Below are 10,935 nucleotides of genomic sequence, written 5' to 3' on the forward strand. Positions count from 1 at the left end.
CCCCTCTTCATTCTCAGGTGCCCCCCACCAACATCAGTTCATCTTCCAAACCAATGGCGACATTCCACTTCGACCTGGTAAGTACCCAATCCAGCAACTCAGAAATGCTGGAACTCTTCTGGACATGCTGAATAAATTTGCAGATAATACAAAGATAGATGGAGAAGTGTGTATGGAGGAGACAGGGAGGCTGTAGGAAGATTTAGACAGGTTAGGAGAGTTGACAAAGAAGTTGCAGGGGGAATATAAAGTAGGAAAGTGTGAGGTCATGCACTTTGGTAGGAAAAATACAGGCATTGACTATTTTCTAAATGGGGAGGAAATTCAGAAATCTGAAGTGCAAAGGGATTTGGGAGTCCTAGTCCAAGTTTCTCTTAAGGTAAACTTGCAGGTTGAGTCAGTAGTTAGGAAGGCAAATACAATGTTGGCATTTATCTCAAGAGGACTATAATATAAAGGCAGGGATGTACTTCTGAAGTTTTATAACGGTCTGGGCAGACCACACTTAGAGTATTGTGAGCAATTTTGGGTCACATACCTCAGGAAGGATGTACTGGCCCTGGAGCAGGTCCACAGGAGGTTCACAAGAATGATCCCAGGAACGAAAGGCTCAACATATGAGGAAAGTTTGAGGACTCAGGGTTTATACTCAATGGAGTTTACAAGGATGAGTGGGGATTTAATTGAAACTTACAGAATACTTTAATGGCCTGGACAGAGTGGATGTTGGGAACATGTATCCATTGCCAGGAGAGACTAGGACCAAGGGCACATCCTTCTAGTAAAGGGAAGACCCTTCAGAACGGAGATAAGGAGAAATTTCCTCAGCCAGAGAGTGGTGAATCTGTGGAATTCACTGCCACCGAAGGCGGTGGAGGCCAGGTCACTGAATATATTTAAGACAGCAATAGATAGGTTCTTGATTGTCAAGGGAAACAAGGGTTACGGGGAGAGAGCGGGAGAAGGGGGTTGAAGAAAAACCTAATAGCCATCATTGAACAGCAGAGGAGACTCAATGGGCCGAACGCTCTTATTTCTGCCCCCGTGTCTTATCGTCTTCCTGCCCCCATTCTCTTCTGCCTGCCCAAGAACATAAAGCATCTCTCTTTTAGTCTCTTCCCCCTCCTCCAATCAGAGAATTTTCTTCTCTTGCTTTTGTTTCTGATAGGGTCATTCATCATCGCAAAAAGAGTAAACATTACTTCCAGAACATATTTATTCACCCAAACATTATCATTAAGTAAATGCATTACAAAGATCTGAGAATAATAAACAACTGCAGACTTTCTCAATTAAGCAATCAAAATGTATGGAGTGAAAAAATGAATTTTATGACACGGAATTCATTGTCTCCAAAACTGAAGTACTAATAAAAAGTGAGGTATTTCACATCACAAATCATACTTGCCCAAATATGTCAAATGCCTTTTTTGAATAAATAACATTTCAAATGGACTACAGTAATTCAAGAAAGCAGTTTACCACCACCTGCTCAAGAGCATCTAAGGATGGACAATAAATGCTAGCTCAACTAGCAACATCCACATCCCACGACTGAATTTTTTAAAAATAGTGTGGACGCCTGTACTTATTCAAACACTGTAGGTTAAAATGGTAAGTGGTCATTAAATATTTTTAGCTGATACATTTTGACACATCTCTGAAACAGTTTAGGATTTTTCATTATTCATTCACAGAATATGGGAATTGGTGACAAGGCAAGCCTTTATTACAATGAATAGCTTACGAGAACATTTCAGAGAGCATTTTTATGAATCAAGCATGTTGCTGCAAATCTGAAGTCACACAGATGTCAAATTAAGTACTTTCCCAATAGATTCTCTTCCTTAAAGGTCATTGATGACTAAATGGGCTCTTATGATATTCTAAAAGCGTCATGATGACCATTACTGATACTAGCTCTTTTATTTATCTAACTAAAATTTAAAATCCTTCAGATGTCCTGATCTTTCGTCCAGATCTTTGGATTTCTAGTTCAGTAACATTGCCATTACATTTACCTCTCTAACCCAAAGTACTAAGTAACAGCACCATTGCAAACCTCCAGTTGAAATGAACCAACACAGTTTGATCAAACAGTAATATTAGTTTTAATTTCAGTGATATTGCTGATTAATATAGCCCACTACTATATATGGCTGTCTATTTACCAGAGAAATCATTTCACAGCCTTGAAACATTTGTAACTGCAGCTACAACACCAAATGTACCTCAACATCTTGTTCATCTGGCTGAGCTTTTCTGCCATCGCTGGATGGTAAGGTCCAAATCTATGCCCACAGTGGTCAACTCCGAGAAAATGCGCAATGAGTACATCCCACTCATTTCCTTCCACTATAAAAAAAAAAGAAACATGTACTTAGAAGAAATCATGATGTGAATGGAAGCAAGATCAAATTAATCATTGTGTGTTCTTATGTAAGTACAGTTAACATTGAGTTGTATACACGTTATGTTCTTATATAAAAATATTACCTGAAAGTGGCCTAACTCTCAAATTAATTTATTCAGTAAACATTCATAAAGAGTCAACATGCTATTTTTATTTATAAAAGGTACCTCTGTGGTTCAATATGCTGATTTTTGACAGGATAAGATTTTGACACAAAAAAATTTAAAATGCCAATTGATGCTACAAACCTGGCGAAAATACAAAGTAATTTTTTTTTCTATTCATTTTGTGGGATGCGGGCGTCGCTGGCTGGCCAGCATTTCTTGCCCATCCCTGGTTGCCCTTGAGAAGGTGGTGGTGAGCTGCCATCTTGAACCGTTGCATTCCTCCTGCTGTGGGTTGACCCACAATGCTATTAGGGAGGGAATTCCAGGATTTTGACCCAGTGACAGTGAAGGAATGGCGATATATTTCCAAGTCAGGACGGTGAGTGACTTGGAGGGGAACTTGGAGGTGGTGGTGTTCCCATATATCTGCTGCCCTTGTCCTTCTAGATGGAAGTGGTCGTGGGTTTGGAAGGTGCTGTCTGAGGATCTTTGGTGAATTTCTGCAGTGCATCCTGTAGATAGTACACACTGCTGCTACTGAGCGTCGGTGGTTGAGGGAGTGAATGTTTGTGGATGTAGTGCCAATCAAGCAGGCTGCTTTGTCCTGGATGGTGTCAAGCTTCTGGAGTGTTGTTGTGTCTGCACTCATCCAGGCAAGTGGGGAGTATTCCATCACACTCCTGACTTGTGCCTTGTAGACGGTGGACAGGCTTTGAGGAGTCAGGAGATGAGTTACTCGCTGCAGTATTCTCAGCTTCTGGCCTGCTCTTGTAGCCACTGTGTTAATGTGGTGAGTCCAGTTGAGTTTCTGGTCAATGGTAACCCCCAGGATGTTGATAGTGGGGGATTCAGTGATGGTAACACCATTGAATGTCAAGGGACGGTGGTTAGATTGTCTCTTATTGGTGATGGTCATAGCCTGGCATTTGTGTGGCACGAATGTCACTTGCCACTTGTCAGCCCAAGCCTGGATATTATTCAGATCTTGTTGCATGTGAACATGGACTACTTCAGTGTCCGAGGAGTCACGAATGGTGCTGAACATTGCACAATCATCGGCAAACATCCCCACTTCTGAACTTATGATGGAAGGAATGTCATTGATGAAGCAGCTGAAGGTGGTTGGGCCTAGGACACTACCCTGAGGAACTCCTACAGGGGTGTCCTGGAGCTGAGATGATTGACATCCCACAACCACAACCATCTTCCTACGTGTCAGGTACGACTCCAACCACCAGAGCATTTGCCCGATACCCATTGATTCCAGTTTTGCTAGGGCTCCTTGATGCCACACTCGGTCGAATGCAGCCTTGATATCAAGGACTGTCACTCTCACTTCACCTCTGGAATTCAGCTCTGTTGTCCATGTTTGAACCAAGGCTGTAATGAGGTCAGGAGCTGAGTAGTCCTGTTTGGTGGCTTCACCAGGTTGATACCTCATCTTAAGGTATGCTTGGTGCTGCTCCTGGCATATTCTCCTGCACTCTTCATTGAACCAGGGTTGATCCCCTGGCTTGATGGTAATGGTTGAGTGGGGCATATGCTGGGTCATGAGCTTACAGATTGTGCTGGAGTACAATTCTGTTGCTGTTGATGGCCCACAGCACCTCATGGAATACTAGTCTTGAGTTGCTAGATCTGTGTGAAGTCTGTCCCATTTAGCACGGTGACAGTGCCACACAATACGATGAAGGTTGTTCTCAATGTGAAGGCGGGACTTCATCTCTACAAGGACTGTGCAATAGTCCCCCTTACCAATACTGTCATGGACAGATGCAACTGCAGCCGGCAGACTGAAGCAGTAAAATTAAGTATTCTATATGAATACAAAACTGATAGTCAAGATGTTTGTTCCTTTGTGGAAAAGAATTATTATTTCTGAAAATTAATGTGGAGACTTATTTTTTTCTTCAGTATCAAATTAAATCATCTTTTATAAGGCAATGTTCCAAGATATTGGAAATCTACTTGTGGACATCTTGGCCCAAGCAGGTTTTCCTGAGATTGCTCAGGTGCGATGAGTTTCAAGATGTGGCTCTGAATTAACTGATGTTAAACACAGCTCATTGAACATACAGTCATATTATCACATAAAATCAAACCCAATAGCACAAACATGCAAATAAAAGGTAATTAAGTGCTGGAGAAACTCAGCAGGTCTAACAGCATCTGTAAAGCGAGACGGAGTTAATATTTTGAATTTAATATGACTCTTACACAAACATGCAATTGCTTTTCCTCCATTATCACCTTTCCATTTCAGCGTTACACTTAAATTCCATTAAAGAGCTTGTTGCAAGCTAAGTCAGCCAGCTACTTTAAACACTAATTTAATAAGATATGCATTCTTAGCTAATATAAAACAAAGAACTGCACATGCAGAACAGAAAGAACTGGGAAGTTCTGACAAAGGGTCAGTGGACCCTTGACTCTGTTGTTCTCCCTACAGATACTGCTAGGCCTGCTAAATTTCTCCAGCACTTAGTTTTTGTTTCATGCATTCTTAGTAATTTGTATAACTAAGTTCCAATAGCAGTTTTCCCTAAGTAATCACTGAATACCTGTTGTGTAGATGTGTTGAAGAATGCCATCATCCACTGTGTGAAGATCTTTCACATTAAAAGACGGAAAGGGGAATGACTTGAAGAACTTTTTTGGAAACAGACCCTCCCAAGTGTCATCTCCCATGAAAACTACTTTCTTCTCTAAAGGAGCAAAATACACACAATAAAATAGATTAATTTTTGTTCACATTGTGAAATACTAAAAAGCGTTTCTTATACTTTCTTTGATCAGTCAGTGATAGAGCATTTAAATTAGCACAACTATCTGGACAGCAATAGTTTGGCTCTCAATAAATAAAAATGTATAGTAACACCCTCAGAGTTCCTAGGGTACTGTCCTAAATCCAACCATGTTGAGCTACTTCTCTCCATCATAAGATCAGAAGTGGGGATGTTTGCCAATGATTGCACAATGTTCACCACAATTCATGATAGCACAGATACTGAAGCAGTCCATGTTAAAATGTAACAAGATCTGGACAATATCCAGGCTTGGGCTAACAAGTGGCGAGTAACATTCAGGCCACACAAATGCCAGGCAATGACTGTCTCCAATAAGGGACAATTTAATCACCATCTCTTGGCATTCCATCATGTTACCATCATAGAATCCCCCGCTATCAACATTCATGGGGTTACCACTGACCAGAAACTCAACTGGACTTGCCATATGAACATAATGGCTACAACAGCAGGTCAGAGGATAGGGACACTGAAGCAAGTGACCCACATCTTGATTCTCCTAAGCCTGTCCACCATCTACAAGGCACAAGACAGGAGTGTGATGGAATATTGCCCACATGACTGGATGGGTGCAGCTCCAACAAAACTGAAGAAGCTAAACATCATCCAGGACAAAACAGTCTGCTTGACCGGCACCACATCCACAAGTATCCATTCCCTCTACCACCAATGCTCAGCAACAGCAGTGTTGGATCACCAAGGGTCCTTAGTCAGCACCTTTCAAACCCACAACTACTTCCACCTAGAAGAACAAGTGCAGCAGATACACAGGAATACCATCACCTGCAAGTTCCCCTCCAAGCCAGTTATCATCCTTACTTGGAAATATATCATTGTTTCTTCACTGTCACTGGGTCAACATTCTGGAATTATTCCCCAAGGGACAACCCACAGCACACGGACTGGAGCAATTCAAGAAGGCAACTCACAACCACCTTCTCAATGGCAACGGGTCACAGGCAATAAATCCTGGCCACATTTCATTGGTTCCACAAATAAATAGAAAAAAGGATTCCCAAAAAAATTGACTTTATCACCTATGCTTCTGAACATCTTTTCCAGAACTTTGCTTCTAATTTTTGTAAAATTCAGGAACATTTAAAGGCTAAATCCATTTAATTCCAGCTCAAAATTCAAGCGCAGGTTGGTAGGAGTCAAGTCATTATTCTAGTTCTGGGATATTGTCATGTTTAACTAGCCAAAACAGCATAGCTCATCAGCACACATAAATAAACTTCCTCTCGTAACCCCGATGTTGACCCACAATTGCAAAGGCTTACTGGATGTTCTCAAACCTAACAGAAATAATTCCAGCTTTAAGTAACAGGCTCTCTGGTCAGTGTCCAGTAGAGTTGTCTTGTTTACTCAATTCACCAGGGTCCAAAAAAGACAACATCCCATTTTGGTTAACTTACCATTTTGCACCAGTTGTTGAATTAAGTTATCTTCTTGAATTGCAGAAGATGCAAAGTTGCTGCCGACATCTATAAAGGTAGGTAAGGTGCCAGTGGTCATACCCTTAATCCTCTGCATAGTGGTTGTAGGAGGGTCAGCTCTGAACTGGAAAAGCCTGGCATGTTCTGGTTTGGAAACAACATTGTGATAGATCACGTCCAGTTTGTTCTCAAACGGTTTGGGGTTCCTGTTTTTTGGATCGTATTTGGCGAAGTCAAACCTCAAAGCGTCTATAATCAGCACGACCGCCCTGGAGAACCGCCTGGCCATCCAACACGAGTCTTGGCTGAAACCCGTTTCGTGGAGGCCTCCCCGGGCTGCGGGGATCGGCGTCTCTCGACACGAACTGCGGCTGCGGAGCTCCACTCGAACCAGCAGGAAGCCGCTGAGAAAGAGGCCGAGGCCGGCATAGAAGAGCAGACAGCTCCAGCAGAGGGACAGGACGGTCACTATCCTAGGCATGGCGGCGGTAATAACTGCAACTAACCTTCAGCACGGCTAATGATCGACCGGGGACATTTCAAACCGCGCCGATGTCAGGAAGATCTGTTTGAGTTGGAGATGGTAAGCCGCAGGTACCGGCTCCCTCCGGATTTCCCCGCAAACCGCTGTCGACCCGAACGACAAACCAAACCCAGCGCCACAAACACACTCACATCACATCTGCCCCTTTCTGCTACTACAGTTCAATGTACTGGGGACCCGTTTAAAAGCAAAATCAAATAAATTTTTGAAAAAGACGTTTGTACAACGTCACTTCGATCACGTCCAAGGTCACGGACCTGCGAGCCACCCCAAACCGGGATCCCGCAACACAACGAGCCAGCCTCCCCCGACACCGCCGCCTGCAGCACGGACAACGGAATGCAGGACTATCGCCCTGGGCGCCCTTCCTGGACTCCCACCGAGTTAGCTTCCCATGCAATCGCGGAAGTTGTGATATTTGCCTGTTCCCCTTCTTCGCTATTCAAGGATCCACACAACATCGCGAATCAGCGATTTATCTGCACTTCATTCAAACTAGTCGACTGAAGGGTCTAGGCCCGAAACGTCAGCCTTCCTGCACCTATGATGCTGCTTGGCCTGCTGTGTTCATCCAGCTCTGCACCTTGTTATCTCAGATTCTCCAGCATCTGCAGTTCCTACTATCGCTAGTCGACTGAATTGACTGCTAATAATGTAGTCTTCCTACAGTGAGGAGATGAGATACAGACTGGTTGACCGATCTGTGGAATACGTATGTTCTGTCCACAAAATGACCCCAAGCTTCCAGTTTCCTATACTTCAAGATATTACTGTGTTCCCTGGCCAACAGTATGTCTGGGGGTTGCTGCAGTGCTCCAGTGAGGCTCAGTACAAGATGGAAAAACAGCATCTCATTTTCCACTTGGGGATCTTGTAGCCTTCAGGACTCAATATGAAGTTCAATAATATTAGAACCTGAATACCTTCTTCTATGTCCTACACCCAACTCCAGACCCTGCCATCACATTGAATTGAATTGAATCATTTACTGTCACGTATACTCAATATAAAATACAGTGTAATGTTTATACTGTCACTGCCATTGTTATTAACTGAAATGAAAAAAAACTTAAGGAGAGTACAACTTTTCTTTCTCCACTGTCACAGTCCGGCTCTGGCCTTGCCAGCCAATGTCATGCCATTGCCAGAATCCTGCTCCGGGCTACTCCAGCCGACACCACATGGAAGCAAGAGTCCTGCTCCAGGCTTTGTAGGCCAGCCAATCCTGTAGCCATGCTGCCTCTGAAGGTGCTGTCACTCTGGACTCCATCGAAGCTATTTTCCTACTGCATGAAGTCTCTTTAGAAGGTCAGATTAAGCAAAAACTAAAAAAACTGGGAACTGACATGGACTGCTTGCAGCACAGCCTACCCATTTTTACTTACTTATGGTCCCCGTGATCAGCTTTACTTTCTCTCTGGCATACAATCATACATCTCCTTGTCTGCTGGACTGCTGTTCTCTCACTCTGGGCTCCATCTCCACCTATCCACTCAACCTCTCCCCACCGCCTTTCACCTCCCTGTCTCCAGCTTACATACCCACCTTTTCATTGGCTACTTTGATTTATCTACACAGGTACTGCCAGACATGTTGAGTTTCTCCAACAATTTCTGTTTTCAGATTTCAAGCATCTGCATTTTTTTGTTTTATTTATCGAAAGGCAGCCTCTTTAGGATTAAGGGTGATTTCACAGAAAAATTGCAGAAAGACTATTTGGCCCATTATGTTTGCACTAGCAGAGCATTTTGACTGAGTGTCAAACCTATTTTTCCCACGACACTGCACCTTGTTTCTATTTAATTAAGTATTAACTTAAATAACATTTAAGTTGCTTTATGTACTGGAACTTTAATCTGAATCTTGTATTATTCATTAAAAATTGGAGATGAGCAGAAAGTACAATTCTTTGCTATAAGTCATTTATTGCCTATTATTTCTTACTTTCAATGAGCTGATTTGGACATTTATTTTCTTTTTTAAATCCCTCGGGTTGAAACACAGTCCCTAACAGCAGCTGCTCAACAACCAATCAAACTCTTGTAATGTCTCTATTAGAATTATTTCTTCTCTTCTTGCACTGTTTTTGTAGTGATTGTAATGATGTCAGCCTGCTGGACCTCATAGAATATGAGTTCCCTGACTGGAGCTGTTAATCTGCTCCAATCAGGGAGCCCTGGCTGACATTCTGACACTCTGAGAGCTGGACCAATGTCAAGAACTTTCCATGTAATAATAAAGGGTCACTTGCTGATAGGTTACTGGCCTCTGTGTGGTTATTCCATTGGCAACAACAGTAAGTCACCTTCCTGAAGTAACTTGCTCGCAACAGTCATCTTTGGGTTGGGGGTATGCATTTCTGGCATCATATTGTTATTTGATAAGCTTGACTCATTTGACCTTGCTTTCGAAGACTGGGCCAGTATGTGGAAAGAATCTATTATTTTTTTCTTGGCAAATGACATTGTGGCAGATGAAAAGCAATGAGTAATTCTTGTGGAGCCACAGCTTTTTTTGTTATTAGGAGCCTAACTTTACCGAAGGCACCAGATACTAAAACCTTTCAAGAGATGACAGGTTTAGTTAACAACTGCCAAGCCTCCTCTAACTCTTAAAAAGCTATCACTTTTACTCAGCAATTTGAGAACCAGGGGAATCGTATTAGGATTTTTGACCAGAGTAAGACAGTTGGCAGGAGCATCTGACTTTGGTTTAATCCTTAATGAGGTGCTGAGAGACTGATTTGTATGTGGGTTAATGATGTAACCATGCAAAAGTGCCAATGAGCTGAAGCCCAACTGGACTTCAAACAGGCATGACAACTGGCTTTATCATTGAAAAATACAGCAAGTGGAGCATATGAGTTGCAGAGAATTCTGATGGAAGTGGACACCCTCACCAGTCTGACTGAGCTTGAGGAACACCACTTGAGTGAAGGAAATTGCATAGCCTCACACAGGACATATCCTGAACAGAGGGACTCTAAGTCAGCCCACAGCAAAACCCCAAAACAAAGCTCAGCCTCAGCCAAACAGTTAAGATTTTTGTCAGGATCCGGGCTGGCAAGCCATTGTAGTTGCTGCCAGCAAGTGTACTTGAGACAGTAAAGGAGTCCTACTCGGCCTAAATTGAGTAAGAGAACTCATAGGCCATTATCCACGAGAGTGCACACCCTGGAAGGTCCACCTGAATCTGGTTTGGAACAGTTAAATTGCTTAGCAACATCCAAATCAGAACCAATGAGAATAAACATCTGGTTAAATGGTCACCCAGCTATTCCAATGATCACAGAACCAGTCTTTAACAAAAGTTGCTCTGAACTCCAACCCTTAAGTTCGCGCAAGACCTCAGCTAGAGTGAGAACCTATACCAGGGAATCTTTACAGATTAAGGGTACAACTTTGGTTCCAGTCGCTTATGAGAAGCAGCTGGTTCAGTTACCACTGATTGTAGTAAAAGGCCCATCCCAAGCCTGATGGGGTGAAATTGGTTGAGGAAGATTCACCGAGATTGGCTCACCATTTTTTGATTAGAAAATGGTTGAGTGAATTCCTCATTAAATACCCAGAAGCCTTTCAGGAAGGCCGAGCGACTATTAAAGGAGCTAAGGCCACCTTGCATGTTGACC

General features: G+C 42.8%; 1 protein-coding gene across 7 annotated transcripts in view; it reads right to left on the reverse strand.

The window, feature by feature from the left end:
- The window catches only part of pigo (phosphatidylinositol glycan anchor biosynthesis, class O), a 29,174-nt gene extending 19,616 nt beyond the window's left edge, over positions 1 to 9,558 (reverse strand). For 5 of the 7 annotated variants that reach the window (XM_048598881.1, XM_048598870.1, XM_048598863.1 and 2 more), the window contains exons 1-3: positions 6,743 to 9,558; positions 5,082 to 5,225; positions 2,232 to 2,355 (exon numbers count right to left, since the gene is read on the reverse strand). In XM_048598881.1, coding sequence (XP_048454838.1) covers positions 2,232 to 2,355; positions 5,082 to 5,225; positions 6,743 to 7,244 — 770 coding nt within the window. In that variant the 5' untranslated portion in view covers positions 7,245 to 9,558. The remainder of the gene's footprint in view (positions 1 to 2,231; positions 2,356 to 5,081; positions 5,226 to 6,742) is intronic. The other 2 variants (XM_048598903.1, XM_048598913.1) reach the window with 2 other exon arrangements.
- Positions 9,559 to 10,935: the final 1,377 nt, after the last annotated feature.

The sequence above is a fragment of the Rhincodon typus genome, chromosome 1, assembly GCF_021869965.1.
Source record: "Rhincodon typus isolate 14 chromosome 1, sRhiTyp1.1, whole genome shotgun sequence".
NCBI lineage: Eukaryota > Metazoa > Chordata > Chondrichthyes > Orectolobiformes > Rhincodontidae > Rhincodon > Rhincodon typus.